We start from the raw sequence: 26,984 nt of genomic DNA, 5'->3' as shown, positions 1-26,984 counted from the left end.
TGCCCCAAACAATCGGAAAGGGGATTCATCAGAGAAAATGACTTTACCCCAGTCCTCAGCAGTCCAATCCCTGTACCTTTTGCAGGATATCAGTCATTCCCTGATGTTTTTCCTGGAGATAAGTGGCTTCTTGGATGCCCTTCTTGACACCAGGCCATCCTCAAAGTCTCCGCCTCACTGTGCGTGCAGATGCCCTCACACCTGCCTGCTGCCATTCCTGAGCAAGCTCTGTACTGGTGGTGCCCCGATCACGCAGCAGAATCAACTTTAGGAGACGGTCCTGGCGGTTTCTGGACTTTCTTGGGGGCCGTGAAGCCTTCTTCACAACAATTGAACCGCTCTCTTTGAAGTTCTTGATGATCCGATAAATGGTTGATTTAGGTGCAATCTTACCGACAGCAATATCCTTGCCTGTGAAGCCCTTTTTGTGCAAAGCAATGATGACGGCACGTGTTTCCTTGCATGTAACCATGGTTGACAGAGGAAGAACAATGATTCCAAACACCACCCTCCATTTCAAGCTTCCAGTCTGTTATTCAAACTCAATCAACATGGCAGTGTGATCTCCAGCCTTGTCCTCGTCAACACTCACACCTGTGTTAACGAGAGAATCACTGACATGTCAGCTGGTCCTTTTTGTGGCAGGGCTGAAATGCAGTGGAAATGTTTTTGGGGGGATTTAGTTCATTTGCATGGCAAAGAGGGACTGAAATTAATTGCAATTCATCTGATCACTATTCATAACATTCTGGAGTATATGTAAATAGCCATCATACAAACTGAGGCAGCAGTTTGTCATTATTAATATTTGTCATTTTCAAAACCTTTGGCCACGACTGTATATTCACTTCGACACAGCAGACGACAACATTCCCATCCATCACAGCAGATGACAACATTCCCTCCAACACAGCAGACAACATTCTCTCCAACACCTCAGACGACAACATTCCCTCCAACACTGCAGACGACAACATTCCCTCCAACACTGCAGACGACAACATTCCCTCCAACACAGCAGACGACAACATTCCCTCCAACACAGCAGACGACAACATTCCCTCCAACACTGCAGACGACAACATTCCCTCCAACACTGCAGACGACAACATTCCCTCCAACACTGCAGACGACAACATTCCCTCCAACACTGCAGACGACAACATTCCCTCCAACACAGCAGATGACAACACTGCAGACGACAACATTCCCTCCAACACAGCAGACGACAACATTCCATCCAACACAGCAACAACATCCCTCCAACACAGCAGACGACAACATTCCCATCCATCACAGCAGACGACAACATTCCCATCCAACACAGCAGACGACAACATTCCCCAAGCAGACGACACAGCAGACGACAACATTCCCTCCAACACAGCAGACGACAACATTCCCTCCAACACAGCAGACGACAACATTCCCTCCAACACAGCAGACGACAACATTCCCTCCAACACAGCAGACAACAACACTGCAGACGACAACATTCCCTCCAACACTGCAGACGACAACATTCCCTCCAACACTGCAGACGACAACATTCCCTCCAACACTGCAGACGACAACATTCCATCCAACACAGCAGACGACAACATTCCCTCCAACACTGCAGACGACAACATTCCCTCCAACACTGCAGACGACAACATTCCCTCCAACACCGCAGACGACAACATTCCCTCCAACACTGCAGACGACAACATTCCCTCCAACACTGCAGACGACAACATTCCTCCAACACAGACACAACATTCCCTCCAACACCGCAGACGACAACATTCCCTCCAACACCGCAGACCAACATTCAGCAGCAGACAACATTCCCTCCAACACCGCAGACGACAACATTCCTCCACCGCAGACGACAACATTCCCTCCAACACCGCAGACGACAACATTCCCTCCAACACCGCAGACGACAACATTCCCTCCAACACCGCAGACGACAACATTCCCAACACCGCAGACGACAACATCCCTCCAACACCGCACGACAACATTCCTCCAACACCGCAGACGACAACATTCCCTCCAACACCGCAGACGACAACATTCCCTCCAACACCGCAGACGACAACATTCCCTCCAACACCGCAGACGACAACATTCCCTCCAACACCGCAGACGACAACATTCCCTCCAACACCGCAGACGACAACATTCCCTCCAACACCGCAGACGACAACATTCCCTCCAACACCGCAGACGACAACATTCCCTCCAACACCGCAGACAACATTCCCTCCAACACCTCCAACACCAGACGACAACATTCCCTCCAACACCGCAGACGACAACATTCCCTCCAACACCGCAGACGAAACATTCCCTCCAACACCGCAGACGACCACAACACCGCAGACGACAACATTCCCTCCAACACCGCAGACCAACACAACACAGCAGACGACAACATTCCTCCAACACAGCAGACGACAACATTCCCTCCAACACAGCAGATTCCCATCCATCACAGACAACATTCCCTCCAACACGACAACATTCCTCCAACACTGCAGACGACAACATTCCCTCCAACACAGCAGACGACAACATTCCCTCCAACACAGCAGACGACAACATTCCCTTCAACACAGCAGACGACAACATTCCCTCCAACACTGCAGACGACAACATTCCCTCCAACACTGCAGACGACAACATTCCCTCCAACACTGCAGACGACAACATTCCCTCCAACACTGCAGACGACAACATTCCCTCCAACACAGCAGATGACAACACTGCAGACGACAACATTCCCTCCAACACAGCAGACGACAACATTCCATCCAACACAGCAGACGACAACATTCCCATCCATCACAGCAGATGACAACATTCCCATCCATCACAGCAGACGACAACATTCCCATCCAACACACCAGACGACAACATTCCCTCCAACACAGCAGACGACAACATTCCCTCCAACACAGCAGACGACAACATTCCCTCCAACACAGCAGACGACAACATTCCCTCCAACACAGCAGACGACAACATTCCCTCCAACACAGCAGACAACAACACAACATTCCCTCCAACACAGCAGACAACAACACTGCAGACGACAACATTCCATCCAACACAGCAGACGACAACATTCCCTCCAACACTGCAGACGACAACATTCCCTCCAACACTGCAGACGACAACATTCCCTCCAACACTGCAGACGACAACATTCCCTCCAACACAGCAGACGACAACATTCCCTCCAACACTGCAGACGACAACATTCCCTCCAACACTGCAGACGACAACATTCCCTCCAACACTGCAGACGACAACATTCCCTTCAGACGACAACATTCCCTCCAACACTGCAGACGACAACATTCCCCAACACCGCAGACGACAACATTCCCTGCAGACGACAACATTCCCTCCAACACCGCAGACGACAACATTCCCTCCAACACCGCAGACGACAACATTCCCTCCAACACCGCAGACGACAACATTCCAACATTCCCTCCAACACCGCAGACGACAACATTCCCTCCAACACCGCAGACGACAACATTCCCTCCAACACCGCAGACACAACATTCCCTCCAACACCGCAGACGACAACATTCCCTCCAACACCGCAGACGACAACATTCCCTCCAACACCGCAGACGACAACATTCCCTCCAACACCGCAGACGACAACATTCCTCCAACACCGCACGACAACATTCCTCCAACACCGCAGACGACAACATTCCCTCCAACACCGCAGACGACAACATTCCCTCCAACACCGCAGACGACAACATTCCCTCCAACACCGCAGACGACAACATTCCCTCCAACACCGCAGACGACAACATTCCCTCCAACACCGCAGACGACAACATTCCCTCCAACACCGCAGACGACAACATTCCCTCCAACACCGCAGACGACAACATTCCCTCCAACACCGCAGACGACAACATTCCCTCCAACACAGACGACAACATTCCCTCCAACACCGCAGACGACAACATTCCCTCCAACACCGCAGACGACAACATTCCCTCCAACACCGCAGACGACAACATTCCCTCCAACACCGCAGACGACAACATTCCTCCAACACCGCAGACGACAACATTCCCTCCAACACCGCAGACGACAACATTCCCTCCAACACCGCAGACGACAACATTCCGTCCAACACCGCAGACTTCCCTCCAACACCGCAGACGACAAACATTCCCTCCAACACCGCAGACGACAACATTCCCTCCAACACCGCAGACGACAACATTCCTCCAACACCGCAGACGACAACATTCCCTCCAACACCGCAGACGACAACATTCCTCCAACACCGCAGACGACAACATTCCCTCCAACACCGTACAACATTCCTCCAACACCGCAGACGACAACATTCCCTCCAACACCGCAGACGACAACATTCCTCCAACACCGCAGACGACAACATTCCCTCCAACACCGCAGACGACAACATTCCCTCCAACACCGCAGACGACAACATTCCCTCCATTCCCTCCAACACCGCAACGACAACATTCAACACCGCAGACGACAACATTCCTCCAACACCGCAGACGACAACATTCCCTCCAACACCGCAGACGACAACATTCCCTCCAACACCGCAGACGACAACATTCCCTCCAACACCGCAGACGACAACATTCCCTCCAACACCGCAGACGACAACATTCCCTCCAACACCGCAGACGACAACATTCCCTCCAACACCGCAGACGACAACATTCCCTCCAACACCGCAGACGACAACATTCCCTCCAACACCGCAGACGACAACATTCCCTCCAACACCGCAGACGACAACATTCCCTCCAACACCGCAGACGACAACATTCCTCCAACACCGCAGACGACAACATTCCGCAACACCGCAGACGAAACATTCCCTCCAACACTTCCCTCCAACACCGCAGACGACAACATTCCACCGCAGACGACAACATTCTCTCCAACACCGCAGACGACAACATTCCCTCCAACACCGCAGACGACAACATTCCCTCCAACACCGCAGACGACAACATTCCCTCCAACACCGCAGACGACAACATTCCCTCCAACACCGCAGACGACAACATTCCCTCCAACACCGCAGACGACAACATTCCCTCCATCACAGCAGACGACAACACTGCAGACGACAACATTCCATCCAACACAGCAGACGACAACATTCCAATCCAACACAGTAGACGACAACATTCCATCCAACACTGCAGACGACAACATTCCCTCCAACACCAATTTGTAAGTCGCTCTGTATAAGAGCGTCTGCTAAATGACTTAAATGTAAATGTAAACACCGCAGACGACAACATTCCCTCCAACACTGCAGACGACAACATTCCCTCCAACACTGCAGACGACAACATTCCCTCCAACACTGCAGACGACAACATTCCCTCCGGCACTGCAGACGACAACATTCCATCCAACACAGCAGACGACAACATTCCATCCAACACTGCAGACGACAACATTCCCTCCACCACCAATTTGTAAGTCGCTCTGTATAAGAGCGTCTGCTAAATGACTTAAATGTAAATGTAAACAGAGACGACAACATTCCCTCCAACACTGCAGACGACAACATTCCCTCCAACACTGCAGACGACAACATTCCCTCCAACACTGCAGACGACAACATTCCCTCCGACACTGCAGACGACAACATTCCCTCCGACACTGCAGACGACAACATTCCCTCCAACACTGCAGACGACAACATTCCCTCCAACACTGTAGACGACAACATTCCCTCCAACACTGCAGACGACAACATTCCCTCCAACACTGCAGACGACAACATTCCCTCCGACACTGCAGACGACAACATTCCCTCCAACACTGCAGACGACAACATTCCCTCCAACACTGTAGACGACAACATTCCCTCCAACACTGCAGACGACAACATTCCCTCCAACACTGCAGACGACAACATTCCCTCCAACACTGCAGACGACAACACTGCAGACGACAACATTCCCTCCAACACTGCAGACGACAACATTCCCTCCAACACAGCAGATGACAGACCGAGTGAAGGCAACTGGGGGTAACCAGTGGATACATGTAGTTATGGTTAAGAGGCCTACAACTTTTCATTACACTGGGAATTAGATCAAAATGTCAACTTTATAAAAACATTCTTTTATTTTCCAATTTCCATTCTTGAAATGTATGATGCTAGTAGAATTAACAGTAATTTTGGGATGTTAAAAATATAGAACATTTCTGAAAAGTAGAAATTAAAGTAAGGTAACACTTATGTGCTCAAATGTTGTTTTTTTTAAATGGCAAATTCCTCCAGTTAGATCAAACAAAAACAGTGATGTAATGTTATGCATAATGGAAATTGTAACATTCCTCTTAGTTCCTGATTTTAAGGGGAGACTATATGAATTAATCTACTTGTAGAGGTCTATAAACAAGAAATCACCCTGCTATGCATGTCGAGTGTACTTTTAAACAATAGATTGGGCTGTGTTTTAAATGCAGTTCTGCTAAAATGTATTGCCAAGCATTTGCGCAACATGTATATTTTTTAACTAGGCAACTCGGTTAAGAACAAATTTCTTATTTACAATGACTGCCTAGGAACAGTGGCTAAACTGCCTTGTTCAGGGGCAGAACAACATTTTTTTACCTTGTCAGCTCGAGGATTCGATCTAGCAAACTTTCGGTTACTAGTCCAACACTCATCACTAGGCTACCTGCGTATACGGTCAACTAGGCTAAAGACATGTTTCAGACACACTAAAAGAGACCCAAACAATACCTTAACCTCAGAATTCATATGACATAAAATGAAAAATGAAAAGAAGCTACAAGTACTTTCTGTGTATGATCACTCCTTCCTATACAGAATGTCTGCATGGCAAGCTGGTGAAAATGATGTCTGTGTATGATCACTCCTTCCTATACAGAATGTCTGCATAGCAAGCTGGTGAAAATGAGTTCTGTGGCTTAAAACAAAGCAAGTGTGAGTACACAAGAGTCACAAAAACATAAAACAGAAGCATATTATATAACATTGTTCAATATAATAATGTATGTATTAAGTGTCTAATTCGATACCATTACAAAAGGTATTGAAAATATCATAATACTGACTTATTTGAAAGGATTGGCACACCTGACCTCTTTATATACACACTACACTGTGACCCAGACATTATACAAATCAGTCTGGGGTGGTTTTCAGCAGTTGCCATGGTGACACGGTGTGGATCTTCTTTTTCTACCTCCTGTCAGACCATTGGCTGATCTGGGTTCAGCTTGCAGTAATGAAGGGGAGACTATTTCCTGCTTCGTCTCCTACAGATTGGCAGTGAGATTAAGCGCCAAAAGAGGACCCCTCTCCTCACCACTACTGGGGACCTAACTCCCTAAGCCATCACCTTGTCTACACATTTCACAAAATTGAGAAAGAAAAAAAAATGTATAGCTGGTGTACACACGCAAAAACATGCACGCAGACAGTCTTGCACACACAAAATTGCTAGCTCAAATACACACCCATACATAAAAAAACAAGCACAAACACACAAGCATGCACAAAGATGAACAAACAAGCTCAGAGCGTTCCTTTATTCCACTCAGAACTTTGTAAACAGATTTAAGGATGTTACTTTTTTTTGCTATTTTTTTGCGATCAACTAAGGTCTAAGGACCAATTTGAATTGAATGTGAAGCTTTGCTTCTATTTATGGTTAACAGACTTTTGGAAGGAAGCTTTAAACCTGCTGACGTGCAGGCAGGGCACATGGCGTGGTTGAGGGGACCCCAGCCACCGTCTTGGAGCCAGTGGTGATTAACAACGTAAAACCCTCCCCACCCAGTCCTGCCTCGGCCCAACCTCCAGGCCTGAATGACGAAAGCATCCAAGGGACAGGGATACAGCCCTCGGCCTCATTATTATTATCATCATCATCATCATTCACATTAGTATCAAGCCTTATCATCAATCTTATCTGTCTTTACCATGGAGTTGTATGTAGCCGAAGTGGGGGACATGGAGAGTCTGAAGGAGTGTTTATGTGGGGGTTATTGGGGTTATGAGGGGCAGTTTTTGTCCTTGATGTCCACTGTAGGATGGGGGTCGATGGAGTTCTGCTGTGTTCTGAGGGGAAGGTTTGGTGTTGGAGGGATAGAGGGGTAAGTTTCATTCTTCTCCAGGGGTTCTAGTGGGGTCTTCACAGCTCTGTGTCTGCCAAGTTGGCGGTGGAGTGGCCGTTGGTGGGAGGGGGCTGGGTCTTGGCGGCCTCTTGGGAATCCCCGTTAGCGGGCTTCTCCCGGGTCTCAAGGAGGTTGAGAGGCGCCACAGACACCAGGGTGTTCCCCTGGTTCTCCTCATCCACTGGGTATGCATCTTCAGCCTGGGCAAACACAAACACGATCAACATAACATCAACATGCTGCTGGACTATTACAAACAAAGGTGGATGGATATATTTAAGAATGTGCTACTGTATACAGTACACACCACCGATTTGGAATGTTAATCTAATAATCACTGGAATCGATTGAAAGTATCAAAAACCCTTTGAGGAGTGGAGCTGCAGTTGGGTTTGAGCTACAGTAGTGACGTCCGCAATATGGCTCTACTCTCTGGGTTTCTCTCTAAGGCACATACATACCTGGTGAGGATTTTTATCATGTGACCTCAGTGGTCTTGGAAAAAAACAGCTGTAGCTCTTTGGAAAGTAGATGAAACCGTTGCACCCACACACACAGCTGTATAGATCTCATTATATAGGGTGTGTGCTGCTGGAACTCACAGTGTTACTGTAAGTTCTCCCGAGTGGTGCATTGGTCTAAGACACTGCGTCTTAGTGCTAAAGGAGTCACTACAGACACCCAGGCTCTATCACAATCGGCTGTGTTTGGGAGTCCCACAGAGCAGCACACAATTGGCCCAGCATTGTCCAGGTTTGGCCGGTGTAGGCCGTCATTGTAAATGCTAATTTGTTCTTAACTGACTTGCCTAGATAAATCAAGGTTACATTTTTTTTAAATGAAAATATTAATAAAAGTTCCTCTGTGACAATTTGCCAGAACATTCCAAATGACAAGGCTGGCAACAATTCCTCTAAAATAAAGTGTTTTGATTATTTCCCCATTTTGATTTGTATGAGTGTTAGAAATATTATGAAACAGAAAAACCTGCCTGCAAAAATGTGTGTATTATTTTTGGGGAATGTACAATTTTATTGAAAGCACCGAGCTTTGCATGTTGAATTAATGGAACACAGGTCAGTGAAAACATTGTTTGAAATCACACAATGCTAAAAACTCCATTAAGCCATTGACCATTTAACCCGGTGGAGCTTCAGCTAAGGGGATAGGGCACATCTGGCCCATGCTCAAGGTTAATCAGTGCTGCAATACAATACAGTACAACTAATGGGTACCACCCTAAGGTCATACACCAATGAGATCTAGGGTAGCCTACATATTGCAACTAGAATCTAGATGCATTGAAACAACGGTCAACCACAACAGTAAACCGGTGAATAGCCCTACGTGTACATACTGTACTACCTCAATCAGCCTGACTGACCGGTGTCTGTATATAGCCTGTCTTTTTACTGTTATTTTATTTCTTTACTTACCTATTGTTCACCTAACACATTTTTTTTGCACTATTGGTTAGAGCCTGTAAGTAAGCATTTCACTGTAAGGTCTACACCTGTTGTAGTCGGCACACGTGGCAACTTTGATTTGATTTGACTAAGTAAATAGCCTAACAACGATGACTGACCAGCCTCATGCCCTTGGCGTTGTGTCTGCAGTGTTTCTTCAGACAGTAGCCTCCGATGAGGGCAGCAGCCAGCAGCAGGCCACTGATGAGCAGAGACACCAGCACGGTGGAAGAGTGTTTACCCCACTGAGGAGCTGCATTCACCACACCCAGCTACAGAGCAAAAAATACATTGAGAGAACGAACAAACAAGAGAAAGTGAGAGAATGAACAAACGATAAATAAATAAGAGAGACAGAGATGACTGGTTAATACTGGTTAATACTGAGTTATATAATCATAGTGACCCTACTGCAAATATGTTATATTTAACATTTCTCAGGCAATTAGACTTTCAAACATACAAAAAACACAGAACATCTAAACAGATGAAAAGGCTTTCATCAGTTGGCAGACATATTGGATTTCGCAGGGAAAGTTGCCTTTCATAGAGTGGTGGGTAGATGGACCAGAAATGGGCAAAATGTGCCACCAAAAGTTTAGCTAGCTAACTAAAAAAGATTGGCAGATGACAGATGCTGAAAGCAGTCAAAGAAGGAGACATTTACGACATAGACGGTAGATTTTTTGCTGGCTTGCAGAGACGTTAGCTTCTTGTCATCAGCAGTGTATATGTAAAGCTAAACTAATTGTGAATTCAGTAAAGTGTCAATTATGAAGACATTAACAGTTTTCAAATTGGTGACCTTGCTAGCCAGTGGCAATGAATTGGTGACCTTGCTAGCCAGTGGCAATGAATTGGTGACCTTGGTAGCCAGTGGCAATGAATTGGTGACCGTGGTAGCCAGTGGCAATTAATTGGTGACCTTGCTAGCCAGTGGCAATGAATTGGTGACCTTGCTAGCCAGTGGCAATGAATTGGTGACCTTGCTAGCCAGTGGCAATTAATTGGTGACCTTGCTAGCCAGTGGCAATGCAGCAAATACATTCAAAAAATAAAAGACATGCAGCTAGCTACTCTGCTCATGAATCTAGGATTGTTGCTAGCCAATGTGCTAACCTAGATCCCACCAGATCTATTGCCAATTGAACTCCATTGCTGATTGTATTATTTTTTTAACCCTTATTTTACCAGGTAAGTTGACTGAACACATTCTCATTCACAGCAACGACCTGGGAAATAGTTACAGGGGAGAGAAGGGGGGATGAATGAGCCAATTGGAAACATGGCATGACAATAATGATAGCACCAACCGTCTTAACCTTAGCCTCACTCATTGGCATGACAATAATGATAGCACCAACCGTCTTAACCTTAGCCTCACTCATTGGCATGACAATGAGTGGCAAGAAGTTGACATGATTAGTTCAGGCACATTTCAATATGGCTGTTCAAGTGATTAAAGTGAATGGGCTCAATAACTGTATCTAGGAGGGGACCAAGGTAGAGTTTGTAACCTAGACTGGGATACTCAGGACAAGACAACATCACAGAGAGATGGTGGGGAGGAGGGACTCTCGCCAGCGTTGTGATCACAGAGCTGTGTCAGTTGGTAGAGGCGTCATTGGGGTGAAAAGGACTCTGGGAAGCTGGGGGAGATTCCTCACCCTGGTGACGGGACTGTTCACTCCCGGGTTTTATATTAAATCCAAGTGATTTGTAAGTCGGGCCTTGTGTTTCCCTTCCCCGTTTGGTTCTTTATACTCGCTGTGTCTCTCCTATAAACAAATTGCTATCGCGGTTGCTATGAAACAACTAACTAAAGCCGTCATGGCACTCGTGTCACAGTACATTCAGAGTCGTGTAGAAAACATAGTATAACATGAATAAATACAGTATTGAATACTCCATCTCCAGTGCTAACAGGGATCATACCTGGCCCTTGATGTCTTGGCTGTTCAACCTCTCTGACAAATCTTTGACTCCACCTGTTAGGGGAGAGACAAATGGCAGTTGTGATAAAGGCACCTTTCAATTTCCAATAATCAAATAGTCTTATCATTCAAATATTCAAAGCCCCCCCAAAAAATAAAATAAAAAATGAATCGAACACATTATAGTACGTCAGACAATACAGGTAAATCTACCATTAGAGCGTGTCAAAACCAGTGTGTTAGAGTTCTCCTCCTGGAACAGTTTAAGGTTGCAGTCTCCTGTGCACCAGGCTGAATCCTCCATGATTCTCTTGGTCACTGACTATGGGAAAAACATTACAGATTAACGATCATATCGTTTTGCTCACTATTTGAACTATAAAACATACAATTATTTATAATGTGTTAAAACCCCAACACTGATTTCTAATCTGTTTGTTCTCACAGACAGGCGGGGTTCCCTACAGTCTTTTGGCATGCCCTGTTGTACAGTGAGTATAAGGAACTTGTCTGCTCAGACTGTGTTGGTGGTGTCCTAAGCAGGGCATGTCAATCCTCATCTGAACATCACCACACCAAACACACAATGACGCCAGTATTTCAGCCGTCTGCTGCTTTCCCACAAATGTACACTATGCTCTCTCTCGGGATTCTCTCCCTCTCTGTCGTGTTGATACCTCTCAGGTGCTTCACATTAGACTTGCAGCGTGTTAAAGGTTACTGTAGGTGTAACGTCTGCTTCCAACTCACACTCTCAAATACGTAGATCTCCTGATCGCAGCTCACTTTCCAACCCACCTTACAGCTCACACTCTCAAACACATAGATCCCCTGAACGCAGCTGACTCTCCAGATCCCAATCGCCTGAATTCTGATCACCTGTTCACACACCTGTATGTCATTATCACACACTATTTAGTTCAGTTCTTTGCACCCCGTCATTGTGAGGTATTGTTTGTTTTGTGACACACTTCTATTCGGAGCACTGGGTTTCCTGTCATTTACACCCATGTATGATGCCTCACTAACGATGCCTTTTGCCTGTATTTCCTGTTATTGACCTCCTGCCTGATCTCCTGGACGACATTACTAGCCTTTTCCCTGCCTGTACTGTTGTCTTTTTGGATCCCCTGTATATGACCTTCTGTCCAGCTACCTGCCTCCTCCTGTGGTCCTTTACAATAAACACCTGCTGCGCCCTGCACTTGAAACTAGCTCTCTGTCTTCCATCGTGTTCATTACAGTAGGCTGTTATGTCTGTGCGTTCACCACGCCATATGCCTTTGCGTAATGGAGGAGACTCACTCATTCACCAGTGACTTTTTAAAGCAGGGTTCCGGATCTCTATGTTCATCACAGTGGGCCTCTCAAATAAAATGTTATTTGTCACATGCGCTGAATACAACGGGTGTAGACTTTACTGTGAAATGCCTGCTTACGAACCCTTCCCAACAAGGCAGAGTAAAAAAATGTATACTAAAAATAGTAACACCAGGGTAATAAATATGTATAATAGTATTGAAATATGATTCCATATGTGTTATTTTATAGTTTGTCTTCACTATTATTCTACAATGTAGAAAATAGTAAAAAATAAAGAAAAAACCAATGAGTAGGTGTGTCCAAACTTTTGACTGGTACTGGATATATATTTACTGCAGATGACCATATTAATGGACACTACTCTAGGTGTGACAGGACCAAAGATTGAATCACCTGACAAAGTAAATGCATTTTCTTGTCTATACATAGTAGTCATCAGCATACATTACCACACTTGCTTTTTAAATTACAAATGGTAAATCATTTGTAAAAATGTAGCAGAAGGGGCCTAGACAGCTGTCTTGCGGAATCCCACAGTTTAGGTGTATACTGTATGAGAAACTTCTATTCATAGAAATCTGTGTTCTTCTGGATAGATAGCTTTCCATCCAGGATAGAGAAGTGGATGTGAATCCATAACACTTGAGTTTACCTGTCAATAGCACATGATCAATTACATCGAAAGAAACACTAACGTCTAACAACACTGTACCCACTAATTTCCTGTCATCCATACTCTTTAGCCAATCACCTGTCATTTGGGCTAAGGCCATACATGAACAAGGGAACAGCTTAGTAGAAGTTGAAGTCGGATTTGAAGTCGAAATCGAGGTTGGTAATCTGATGTCTAGAAGTAGTGCTTTGACATATGTAATTATAGTATGAACTTTCTGTACAAAAAAGTATAGATAAAACACAAAAAAGTCACTAAATAGCTAAGTCGGGTAGGAACTCATAAGATGTCACCCTTCTCCGTCGCACCTCACTCTTAAACCACGACTCCATGTCTGCATTTCTATTTCTAGGTCTGCCAGTGCTGTTTTCTATTGACATTTGAGTGAGACTAATGTGTCTGTTCTTTATAACAATTGTGTTATTATTCTGTGCTGCTATTTATAGGGAGTGTTGACTGATTCTTCAGAAAAAGGGACTGCTTCTCATGGGAATGTACAGGGCACATTTTTTTTAGATTACATTACATGACTTTTCTCATTGAGAGATTTTCCTCTTCTTTGGAATGGATCTCGTTTAATGGAAAGGGAAAGGGGAATACCTAGTCAGTTGCCAGCGACTCATGCTACACCCCTACTATTCTTCCACTGACCTTAGACCCCTAAAGCCCACAGAGGCGTCCAGGGAGGAGACACCAGTCCCCCTCCTCATTTATCTCCTATGACGACAGATGGACGGATGATTTAGAACTCCTAAAGAATATCTGAGAAAACATCTGCCTTTATCAGGCCCCATATTTCCAATGAGCAGTTTGAGACGTATTAATCTTCCCGTGGCTAAGTGGAATGAAACAGAGACTTCCTCCCGGGCCAAGGTGCTGGGAGCCAGATAAGGGCCAGGGTATAAAGGAATGTGGCACCAGGATTGAGGGGTAAGGGGCCACAACTTTTTCCTCCTGTCTGTATCTCTGTCTATGTCGGTCTCACAGGTAGCTGGTTGGTACAGGTTGATATCTCTGTTAGTGTTGTGGTTGGGAAAAGAGTACAGCACAGTATACACTGTTAGAGGACGGGGGAGGGTAACTGTACCAGAGATACCCTTGTTAATGGCTTAGACTATACTGTACTGTAACAGATGAGACCTGGTCATGTGGTACACCATAGAGGCTAATAGGATGTATTTCATAACAACAGTAAAACATGTCGATACTCACACAGCTAGTTTCTGAAGAAAGCTCCACCTTGACTGTGTCTTTGTCCTTCACTGCCTCCTTGTCCACACACTCAACAGTGGGCTGCAGAGACAGAGACGGCAGCTTTCAACTCAGTAATTGACATCAGTTTTGTAAACGTATCTCTCCATTCACTAATCATCTGCTACATTCCCTCAAATCAAATCAAATTTGATTGGTCACAGGTGTTTAGCAGACGTTATTGGGTGTAGCGAAGTGCTTGTGTTTCTAGCTGCGACAGTGCAGTCATATCTAACAATTTCACAACATTCACCCAATACACACAATGGAATGAAATTAAGAATATATAAATATATGGTATATCTGAGCAATAGACTAAGATACAGTAGAATAGTATAGAATACTGTATATACAGTACATATGAGATGAGCAATGCTAGATACGTAAACATTATTAAAGAGACTAGTGTTCCATTTATTAAAGTGGCCAGTGATTTCAAGTCTATGTATATTGGCAGCAGCCCCTTTACATTGAATAATGATATAGGAAATTTGAAAGAAATGTACTGTCTTGAGCCTTCTTTTAGCACGTTAATATGATACAGCATCTAAATGCATTGTAGGCATTCCCCACCATGATGTAGTTGGGTATTACTCACAAGAACAAAAACAGGGGCCTGATGCACAACAGGTGCACCCAGGTCATCAGTAGCTTCAGTGCCCTGTGTGTCGACACCAGGTCCAGCTGTGGTGCCAGAGGTGGCTAAGGGGTCATGATCTGGCACCATGGAGGTGAAGGCAGTGTCCTGGTCTGGTACTGGAGTGAAGGTAGTGTCCTGGTCTGGTACTGGAGTACTGGTCCCAGAAGTGTTGTCAGCTGTGGAGTTAGCGACAGTTGTGGCCTTGTCGTCTACAGGGGCTTGGGGTTCGATAGTGGCATCAGTACCTGTTTTTTTAAACGTTTTTTAAAATTGAAAACATACAGTTCTGAATACCCAGTCCCCTTGACCACTCTCCGGAATCCTCACAATCCCACCCACATGCCCCATCACAACCCTAGTTTTTGACCTATCCTAACCCAGTCACCTGATGGAAGGGAAGAAGTAAACAAACAAACATGCAACAGGTACTGGTAGAGACAAACTTACTGGACAGGTGGACAGGACAACGTATAATAACAAACCGACAGTTGTGAAAGGGAGGTGACCAAACGAATGGTCAAGTGGATTGAAGTTCATTTGGGAGGAAGACTGTTATTGGGGACGAGTTGTGTTCGGTTTTAGCGACATCTTTCTTTGTCAACACAATTCGTATCTAGTTCGATGTTCTTTAAATAGAGAAGGAAATGAAGAACAAAAAGTAAGAGGACTATCAGATAAAATAATAATAAACATCAGTACCTTGAGTGTCGTCTGCATGGGCTGCGACTCCTAAACCGGCAGAGCAGTGTGATCGTTAGAACTCTGAGCACTAGGCCTAGTAGCTCTGCTGAGGTTATAAATGTCATTAAATGCATTACGAATGGGTGGAATGTAATTCACTTATAGATGATTGACCATTGGTTAATGGAAAGGTATTATACTCATTTCTCTACCCTATAGTCATTATCCAGAGCTATACAAAGTCTCTACTTCTATCAATATTATGTTCCTATCATTTTAATATGCGCAGTAAAAGCCCATCTTAAAATCATGATCCTTTGTCATCTTCTTGGATCCTCCATAGCTTATAGGCCTAACTACTGACTTCAAAGGATTGATGTGGACTTTGGTCAGGGATCTTACCTGTTGCATCTGTGGGTGCAGTACCCAGGGCGTCTGTGGGTGCAGTACCCAGGGCGTCTGTGGGTGCAGCCCCCGGGGTGTCTGTGGGTGCAGCACCTGGGGCGGCTGTGGGTGCAGCACCTGGGGCGTCTGTGGGTGCAGCACCTGGGGCGTCTGTGGGTGCAGCACCTGGGGCGTCTGTGGGTGCAGCACCCGGGGCGTCTGTGGGTGCAGCACCCGGGGCATCTTTGGCATCGGATGTATAAGGTGTATCAGTGGAATCTTGACAGTGAACTTCATCTGGGTGAGAGAAACCAACATGAATCAACATGCAGACCTGATACCATTGCTAAGATAAACTATATGACCAGAAGTATGTGGACACCTGCTTGTTGAACATCTCATTCCAATATTAAGGGCATTAATATGGAGCTGGTCCTCTCTTTGCTGCTACAACAGTCTCCAGTCTTCTGGGAAGGCTTTCCACTAGATGTTGGAACATTGCTGTGGGGACTTGCTTCCATTCAGCCAAAAGAGCATAAGTGAGGTCGGGCACTGATGTTGGGCAATTGGGCATGGCTCGCAGTCAGCATTCCAATTAATAACGCAGGTGTTTGATGGGGTTGAGGTCGGGGATCTGTGCAGGCCAGTTAAGTTCTTCCACACCGATCTCGACAAACCAGTTCTGTATGGATCTCGCTTTGTGCCTGGGGGCATTGTCATGCTGAAACAGGAAAGGGCATTTCCCAAAATGTTGCCACAAAGTTAGAAGCACAGGATCATCTAGAATGTCATTGTATGCTGTAGCGTTAAGGTTTCCCTTCATTAGAATAACAACCCCAGGCCATTATCCCTCCTCCACCAAACTTTAAAGATGGTACTATGCATTGGAGCAGGTAGTGTGATTCATCACTCCAGAGTACGCTTTTCCACTGCTCCAGAGTCCAGAGGACAGACAATTTCTACGCGCAACGCGCTTCAGCAGTCGGGGGTGACATTCTGTGAGCTTGAGTAGCCTACCACCTTTCGGTTGAGCCTTTGTTGCTCCTAGATGTTTCCACATCACAATAGCAGCACTTACAGTTTACCGGGGCCGCTCTAGCAGGGTAGAAATTGAACGAACTGACTTGTTGGAAAGGTGGCATCCTATGACAGTGCCATGTTGAAGGTGACAGAGCTCTTCAGTAAGGCCATTATACTGCCAAAGTTTGTCTATGGAGATTGCATGGACGTGTGCTTGATTTTATACATCTGTCAGCAATGGATGTGGCTGAAATAGTCAAATCCACTCATTTGAAAGGGTATCCACATACTGGTGTGTATATAGTGTATGTAGCCTTGATCCAAGGCCTTTGTATACCTCACAGAAGGGAGAGCTCAAACACTTTTTATTTAGTGTTACTTTCCTTTCATAAAGTAGCTCGGCACTCTCAAAAAAATTGTCTGTGGTAACTTACTTACTGTGGTAGCCCAGTTGTAGGTGTAGGTCTATGTGTCACCACTTAATGCTAACACAGCTATATACACCAAGATTCAGATGGCTAATTTGTGAGTTTACTTTTTTAGCACGTGGGTGGTGTGTTTGTGTGAATGTGGTCCAGGGGTGGAAGGCAGATTAACCCAGCCTGGCCCCCTGTGATTGCCACCCTGCGCCTCAGCCCACTGACCGCCCCAACAGTGGACTGATTTTGGCTGTTTGCTCAGTAACCCTAGGTAGTTAATGGTCAAAGTGTGTGGTACTAGCCTCTACAGACTGCACAAACAAACCCTACCCTCTAAACTCAGGACCCCTGACTCTACACCGATCATCAGGGAAAAATCACATTTATAAAATAAGATTAGTTAGCTGTTGCAGGCAAGCCTGGATGTTGGTAAAGTCAAGTGAAACTGTATAATTTTTTTATCCATGTGAGTTTATATGAGGTCAATTTATTTAGGCCTATTTCATCATGTTTTGTTATTGTTGGAGTCTACGGTTGCTATAGGCTTATTGGTTCTACACTTGCTATTGGGGCCAGAGTGGACATTTACAAGATAACTGACAAATGTTGCTTTAAGCCTACCCTAGAATGCTGATTCATAACGAGCAAGTACATTTTGAAAATCATTTGATATTATTTATCTGTCCAAATGTTGAGCAATTTCAGCATTGTTACAATGGGCAGATGAGCTAGCTTCTTGGAGATAGGGGGCAGTATTTTCACGTCCGGATGAAAAGCGTTCCCAAAGTAAACCGCCTGTTATTCAGGCCCAGAAGCTAGGATATGCATATAATAAGTAGATTTGGATAGAAAACACTCTAAAGTTTCTGAAACTGCTAACATAATGTCTGTGAGTATAACAGAACTGATTTGGCAGGCGAAACCCTGAGGGCAGACCATCCGGGGGGGGGGGGGTTGCAGTTCCTAGGGCTTCCACTAGATGTCACCAGTCTTTAGAAATTGGTTGATGTTTGTCTTTTGAGAAATGAAGAAGTACTGCTGTTCTTTGTGAGTGTCAAGCCAAGTGACTCTGTTTGGTGCGCGTGAACTGGAACGCGCTTCAAGTTATTTTTATCCGGTATTGAACACAGTATATCCCATCTTAAATTGTATCGATTATTGACATTTTAGGATACGTTAGGTTGGATTAGGAACGTTGTTTGAAATGTTTGGACCAATTTTACAGGTAACTTATTAGATACTTTGTAGTCATGTTGTGCGAGTTGGAACCGGTGTATTTCTGAATGAAATGTGCCAAATAAATAGACATTTTGGGGACATAAAGAAGGACATTATCAAACAAAAGGGCCATTTGTGATGTTTTTGGGATATTTTGGAGTGCCAACAGAAGAAGATCTTCAAAGGTAAGGCATTTATTATATCGTTATTTCTGACTTTTGTGTTACCACCTGCCTGGTTGAAAATTATTTTCATGTATTTTTGTGCGGGGCATTGTCCTCAGATAATTGCATGGTCTGCTTTCGCCGTAAAGCCTTTTTGAAATCTGACACTGTGGCTGGATTAACAAGAAATGAAGCTTTATTTTGATCTATTACACTTATATTTTCAGTTATCATGAATGTGGATATTTCTGTAGTTTGAATTTGGCACTCTGCAGTTTCACTGGGTGTTGTCAAATTGACCCCGCTAAAGAGATTGGCGCACGGAGGGATCACAAACAGGCTAGTGTGTGAGCTGGTATTCTAGAGTACAAACTCATCGTTACCCAGGCTCCAGAATGCAGGCTAACGCTCCATCTGAAAGGACTGGCCGTGCTCCACAACCGTCAATACCCCTCAGCTGGGATATCTAGTTACATTTACAAAGGCACACGTATTCTTCTACCCTAACACAGCGGAGGCCTTGTGCTTGTCGCCGTGTGTACAAGTTGTTAAAAGCAGGTTTACTGAGATATGGTACAGTACATGAAGATAACCACTGTTTTCTGGGCACTGGCTCAAAGAGGTAAACTTAGCATATGTCACATACATTTCTCTGGCCACAACCCTTTAAAAAGTTAGCAAAACACTGTTTTGTAAAACACACATAAAATCAAATAAATAAAAACATCTGTGTATGGCTAACCGGCACTAACTTTATACTGCAAGTTAACAGTTTAAACACTTCCTGATGTGGGTGGAAACAAGTGTGGTTTGTAAAGCCCTATCTATAACTGGAACAGTTATCTACCCAAAGCTGCGGCATAATCAGAGTTTATGAGCACACCACAACATGTTATTTATCTTAATAACTTCCTTTTTCTTCTATTGCGATGATGAATTTAAGAATTGAACATACTGCCAACCACAGATGAGGATGTTAGCCAACCTCTTTGTAAAGGTTTAGAAAGTTAGCTAGTTCTAGTTAGCTAGCATTGTCAACAAGTTTAAAGCATTACCTCAATATTTTCCTTGGCTAATAGTTGCCAAGTAGCCACAGTGATAGCGTGTGTACAGAACTGCACACTAAGCCCTGTAAAATGTGCTACAATTCAATCTTGACATTGTGCAGAGCAGGTTATACATTTTAATTGGCTTAGCTGGGAATGAACGCAATGTTTAAAAAGGCTCAGTGCAGTCAAAAATGTGAATTTCCTGTGTTTTATATACACATTTACACACTGAGGTTGGAATAATACCGTGAAATTGACAATGCCCTTTTAGTGTAAGAGCTGTTTGAAAAGACTGCTTGAAATTTCAGCCTGTTTTGGTGGGATGGAATTTTGGAATAATTAACTGTAGTCAATGAACAGCATTCTCACATAGGTGTTCTTCTTGCCCAGATGTGTTAGGGCCGTGTGAATAGCGATGGAAATGGATCTCCCGGGGTTAGTCACCTTGGACATGTCACCTTGGTCTTCTTGGGCGCTGGGACGATGGTGGTCTCCTTGAAAAAAGTGGGGACAGCAGCCTGGGGCAGGTTGAAACCTTCTGAGAAGACGCCCATCAGCTGGTCAGAGCACACGCAAGGGGCCATCTGGGCTGGTGGCTTTGTGAGTAGTTATTATTTTGAGAGTTTTCCTCAAGTCGGCCTCGGAGAGCGAAAACACCTGGTCGTCCGGAGCGTTCCTGGATGGCTCAGTATCGTCTGCCTTGAAGCGAGCATGGAATGTGTAAGCACGTCTAGGAGCGAGGCTTCAGTGGACACTGCACAGCTGAGGTCTGATTGAGAAATCTTACCTACCCCACAGCCAAGCCCTTCCGTTAGCCCCACACTCCACTACCGTGTCAGACCACCACAAGAGCTTGTTCTCAGCCCCCACACACACACAAGTGCGCTAAAAAAAATCACACTCCACATAAACACACACATTTTCTTCTTTCCAGTATGAGTATGTTTTGATTTGGAGGTCTTGGAGCATTGAGCCTGAACACCAGTGAAAGTCAAACCATTGACCTAGTGTGAGGCGTTGGCCACAATCTCTTCAATACACTCAGCCATCCACAGCCAATGCTACCCTGTCTGTTTTTAGCATGTATCACAGTGCGATGATGAGGCATGGCCGCCATAGGCCACTAAATCATGGGTTGCAGTGTGGCCGTGACAGGGGCCTGGTCCCTGTGGTCTGCCTCTACAGCGTGGCTGTGGCCTGACCCATCAACCGCAATTACACTGTTAGCCCATGATACAGTAGTTAGTAGTAAGGTTCTATGGCCAAGTAAGAGGAGAGGACAGCCATGGGTCTGCCTGACAGACTGCAGAGACATGTCTGTAGATATTTCTGATGGGCTGATGAGGAGGTTGACTCCATGGTTATATTGTCTTAGGGGAGCGGTGTATGTCACTGGATGAGGTCACTGACTTGACATACTTGACATATGTACAACGTGACTGTCTATAGTATCTACATATCCATAAATACGTGTGTACTATCCCCAAAAGTGTGTATTTCACGACCGTACACAATCGTTTGTTTTTTTATATTGAGAGTTCAAGGGAGGTCACAAGAAATAAATTGTATTTATAAATCGCAGGTCATTTTAACGATGAGCCACCACCACTATCACTATGAACGCACACACCCAAATGTGCAGACCTAAAAACTTATGGTACATTCATAAGCCCCACGAACACATAATAGGTTCTTCTCCCATGTAGCTCCCCTGTTGGAGCTGATACAACACTCACTGAAAAACAGTGAGAGTTGTTCTCTTTATTGGTCCTGTTGCCATAGCAAACAAGGTTACCATAGCAGATGTTAGAAGCCCCATGGGCTCTGCTCCTGGCCTGGAGAGAGACCAAGTCCTCCCATTGCTGCTCTGGGTAAATCAACCACGGAGGAGTGGAGGGAGAGGATTATGAGCGGGAGGGAAGATGTCTCTTATCATTAATTTATGTGTGTTGATGTCTGTATGAAAGCCAGATCCCACAGTTGTTTTTGCTTCCCAACCAGCCAGGCAACCTCCATTTGGTCCTTCTAGTTAAATCTGAGATATATGGGCCCTCCCCTTTACACTAATCCTGACACGCATATGCTGAGCGATTGAGTTTGGGGGATTGTGTCTGGACTATTTTATTTTATTTAACCAGGTTGGCCAGTTGAGAACAAGTTCTCATTTACAACTTCGACCTGCCCGAGATAAAGCAAAGCAGTGCGACAGAAACAACACAGAGTTACACATGGAATAAACAAACATACAGTGTGTGCAAATGAAGTAAGAATGTAGGCAATAAATTGGCCAATAGTGAAATAGTCCCGAAATAATTACAATTGAGCAATTTACACTGGAGTGATATATGTGCAGATGAGGATGTGCAAGTAAAGATACTGGTGTGCAGAATAACAAAAACAAATATGGGGATGAGGTAGGTAGTTGGTTGGATGGGCTATTCACAGATGGGCTGTGTACAGCTGCAGCGATTGGTAAGCTGCTCTTCAAGCTGACGCTTGAAGTTAGTGAGGGAGATAAAAGTCTCCAACTTCAGTGATTTTTTGCAATTCGTTCCAGTCATTGGCAGCAGATAACTGGAAGGAAAGGCGGCCAAAGGAGGTGCTACGGGTGGGAGTTGCTATGGTGACCAGTGAGCAGAGATAAGGCGGAGCTTTACCTAGCAAAGACTTATAGATGACCTGGAGCCAGTGGGTTTGCCGTTGAATATTTAGCGAGGACCAGCCAATGAGAGCACACAGGTCGCAGTGGTGGGTAGTATATGGGGCTTTGGTGACAAAACAGATGGCACTGTGATAGACTGCATCCAATTTGATGAGTAGAGTGTTGGAGGCTATTTTGTAAATGACATCGTCGAAGTCAAGGATCGGTAGGATGGTCAGATTTACGAGGGTATGCTTGGCAGCATGAGTGAAGGAGGCTTTGTTGCAAACTAGGAAGCCGATACTAGGTTTAACTTTGGATTGGAGATGCTTAATGTGCGTCTTGAAGGAGAGTTTACAGTCTAACCAGACACCTAGGTATTTATAGTTGACCACATATTCTAGGTCAGAACCGTCCAGAGTAGCGATTTCCCGTTCGGGTGGGCGGGTGTGGACAGTGATCGGTTGAAGGGCATGCAATTTGTTTTACTAGCATTTAAGAGCAGTTGGAGGCCACAGAAGGAGTGTTGTATGGCGTTGAAGCTTGTTTGGAGGTTTGTTTACACAGTGTCCAAAGAAGGACCAGATGTATACAGAATGGTGTCGTCTGCGTAGAGGTGGATCAAAGAATCACCCTCAGCAAGAGCGACATCATTGATATATACAGAGAAAAGAGTTGGCCTGAGAATTGAACCCTGTGGCACCCCCATAGAGAATGCCAGAGGTTCGGACAACAGGGCTTCAGAGTTCAGTGTGTCAAATCGATCTGAGAAGTAGTTGGTGAACCAGGCGAGGCAGTCATTAGAGAAACCAAGGCTGTTGAGTCTAGCGATAAGAATACGGTGATTAACAGAGTCGAAAGCCTTGGCCAGGTCGATGAAGACTGCTGCATAGTACTATCTTTTATCGATTGGCGGTTATGATAACGTTTAGGACCTTGAGCATGGCTGAGGTGCATACGAGATCAGCTCAGAAACCAGATTGCATAGTGGAGAAGGTACAGTGGGATTAGAAATGGTCAGAGATCCCTTTGATCACTTGGCTTTCGAATACTTTAGAAAGGCAGTGCAGGATGGATATCGGTCTGTAACAGTCTGGGTCAAGCGTGTCTCCCCCTTTGAAGAGGGGATGACCGTGGCAGCTTTCCAATCTTTACGAATCTCAGACGATACGAAAGAGAGGTTGAACAGACTACTAATAGGGGTTGCAACAATGACGGTGGATAATTGTAGGAAGAAAGGGTCCAGATTTTCTAGCACAACTGATTTGTAGGGATCCAGATTTTGCCTCTCTTTCAGAACATCAGCTGTCTGGATTTGGGTGAAGGAGAAGCAGGGGGGCTTTGGCCAGTTGTTGCGGGGTGTGCAGAGCTGTTGGCCGGGGTTGGGGTAGCCAGGTGGAAAGCATGGCCAGCCGTAGAGAAATGCTTATTGAAATTCTCGATTATCATGGATTTATCAGTGGTGACAGTGTTTCCTTCTCAGTGCAGTGGGCAGCTGGGAGGAGGTGCTCTTATTCTCCATAGTCTTTACAGTTTCCCAACACGTTTTGGAATTATTGCTGCAGGATGTAAATTCCTGTTTGAAAAAGCTTTGCTTTCCTAACTGACTGTGTGTATTGCTTCCTGGCTTCCCTGAAAAGTTGCATATCGAGGGGACTAGAGAGAGTTATACACATGAATCTATTCGCCCGTAATAGTTGATGGCTGCTGTTTTTACGGTTCAATTCATTGCACATATGCACAGCGGTACACAGACAATGAAACCAAAAGATCAGACAATCCAAGCGGATATAGTTGTTGCATTTGAGGACAGACTCTTACAGTGAGTATTTGAGATGTGACTGTGGGTGTGTCTGTGTTTGTGCAGAAAGGAGTCCAGTGTGTGTGTGTGTGTGTGTGTGTATATGTGTCGCCAGCTCCTCTCAGACAGGGTCCAGGCCCTATCCAGCTCTGTGGAGAGTGTTTCCGGTCTCCTCACTCTGATGTCATCGTGGCACCAGCGGAACAGATTGTGCTCCTGAGCAGCTCGGGTCTCCAAAACGAAACGCATAACATTTGGTTGCCAGATTTGCAAGAGCGCAGAGGGGAAAGATTGCAAGAGGATAATTTGTTTGTTCCGCACTGCTAGTGCACATGGCAGAGCAGTGTAGTGAGTCTGTGGGTCAGGAACGGGGCAGCCAGTATACCTAACCCACTTGGAAAACACACACACAGGGAGTGTGACAGGACCCATGCCAGGTGAGATGATGACAGCTCGGGGTAAAAACTGTTTGATCACAGCAGGACCAACGGTGGTCGATGGTCCCGTCACATCGACACCGTGGTGAAGAAGGAACAACAGTGCCTCAACCTCAGGCGGCTGAAGAAGTGAAATGTCCACAGATTCACAGTTGAGAGCTGGCTGCATCAACACCTGGTACGACGACTGCACAGTCCTGAACTGCAAGGCTCTTCAGAGGGTGGTACGGTCAGCCCGGCACGCTATCGGGGCACACTGCCTGCCCTCCAGGATATTTACAGCACTCAGTGTCGAAGGAAGGCCAAGAAAGTCATGAAGGACCTCAGGCACCCGGGCCACGGACTGCTCACTCTGCTACAGTCTAGCAGACAGTACAAGTGCATCAGAGCTGTTACCAAGAGGCTTTGAAACAGCTTCTATCGATAGGCCATCAGACTGTTGAACAGGAATCACAAGCTGTCTACCAGGCCGGTACGCTGATGTCCCGTGTACAGTATATAAAGACATTAAAACACTGGACCATTTATTTTATACTGTTTTCACACTGTTTATTCATCTACTGGATTCTTGACATATCTCACGGAAATATATACTGCTGTACATACACTGAGTGAATAAAACATTAGGAACACCTTCCTAATATTGAGTTGGACCCCCTTTTGTCCTCAGAAAAGTCTCCATTCAGTCAGGTATGGACGACAAGGTGCCGAAAGCATTCCACAAGGGGGGCTGGCCCATGTTGACTCCAATGCCACAGTGTCAAGTGCTGGGCCATTCATGATACACACAGGAAACAACCTACTACCATACCCCGTGCAAAGGCACTTCAATCTTTTGTCTTGCCCATTCACCCGCTGAATGGCACACATACACAATCCATGTGTTCATGTGTGTGTGTATAGTGTGTATGCTATGTGTGTGTATGCATGTGTCTGTGTTTGTTGCTTTACAGTCTCTGCTGTTCCATAAGGTGTATTTTTTTATCTGGTTTTTAAATCTAATTGTACTTCTTGCATGAGTTACTTGATGTGGAATAGAGTTCCATGTAGTCATGGCTCTATGTAGTACTTTGTGCCTCCCATCGTCTGTTCTGGACTTGGGGACTGTGAAAAGACCTCCGGTGGCAGGTCTTGTGGGGTATGCATGGATGTCCGAGCTGTGTGCCAGTAGTTCAAACAGACAGTTCGGTGCATTCAACATGTCAATACCTCTCACACATACAGTGATGAAGTCAATCTCTCCTCCACATTGAGCCAGGAGAGATTGACATGCATATTATTAATGTTGCTCTCTGTGTACATCCAAGAACCAATCTTAGTATATATTTTTGGTGTATATACGCATAGATTGCATTTGGATTACTGATAGTGTTCGAGCTGTTAACTGGATTCATTGACATCTCTTGATTTCTATTGTTGATTATTTGTGTACTTGTTTTACTGCACTGTTAGGGGCTAGTAAAACAAGCACTTCTCTGCACCCGCTATAACATCAGCTAAACTGTGCACGCCACCAGTACACTTTTATTTGATTTGAACGGAAACAGAGAGACGTCTTGATGAGCACGCCTAATAGAAGAGGTCATGGAGAACAGTGGAACATGTCCACTCACCTCAAGCCCCAGTGAATCTTCATGTGTGCGTTTGGTATCCGTGTGTGTGACCTTGCACTAGAAAATGACCCAGTGTCCCCCCC

The 26,984-nt window shown here is 45.3% G+C and overlaps 1 protein-coding gene across 4 annotated transcripts in view; it reads right to left on the bottom strand.

Annotated features, from left to right (window-relative positions):
- Window positions 1–6,125: 6,125 nt before the first annotated feature.
- The window catches only part of LOC124045986 (mucin-5AC-like), a 35,354-nt gene continuing 14,495 nt past the window's right edge, over window positions 6,126–26,984 (bottom strand). The window contains exons 2-9 of one of the 4 annotated variants that reach the window (XM_046365869.1): window positions 16,558–16,836; window positions 16,174–16,203; window positions 15,433–15,692; window positions 14,796–14,876; window positions 11,801–11,909; window positions 11,589–11,641; window positions 9,773–9,925; window positions 6,126–8,387 (exon numbers count right to left, since the gene is read on the bottom strand). In XM_046365869.1, the coding sequence (XP_046221825.1) occupies window positions 8,205–8,387; window positions 9,773–9,925; window positions 11,589–11,641; window positions 11,801–11,909; window positions 14,796–14,876; window positions 15,433–15,692; window positions 16,174–16,203; window positions 16,558–16,836 (1,148 nt within the window). In that variant the 3' untranslated portion in view covers window positions 6,126–8,204. Of the gene's footprint in view, window positions 8,388–9,772; window positions 9,926–11,588; window positions 11,642–11,800; window positions 11,910–14,795; window positions 14,877–15,432; window positions 15,720–16,173; window positions 16,204–16,557; window positions 16,837–26,984 lie in introns of all 4 variants that reach the window. The other 3 variants (XM_046365871.1, XM_046365867.1, XM_046365870.1) reach the window with 3 other exon arrangements.

Source organism: Oncorhynchus gorbuscha, linkage group LG10 (assembly GCF_021184085.1).
Source record: "Oncorhynchus gorbuscha isolate QuinsamMale2020 ecotype Even-year linkage group LG10, OgorEven_v1.0, whole genome shotgun sequence".
Taxonomy (NCBI): Eukaryota; Metazoa; Chordata; class Actinopteri; order Salmoniformes; family Salmonidae; genus Oncorhynchus; species Oncorhynchus gorbuscha.
Note: the sequence above shows the minus strand (reverse complement) of the source record. Positions and strands in the feature narration are given on the sequence as shown.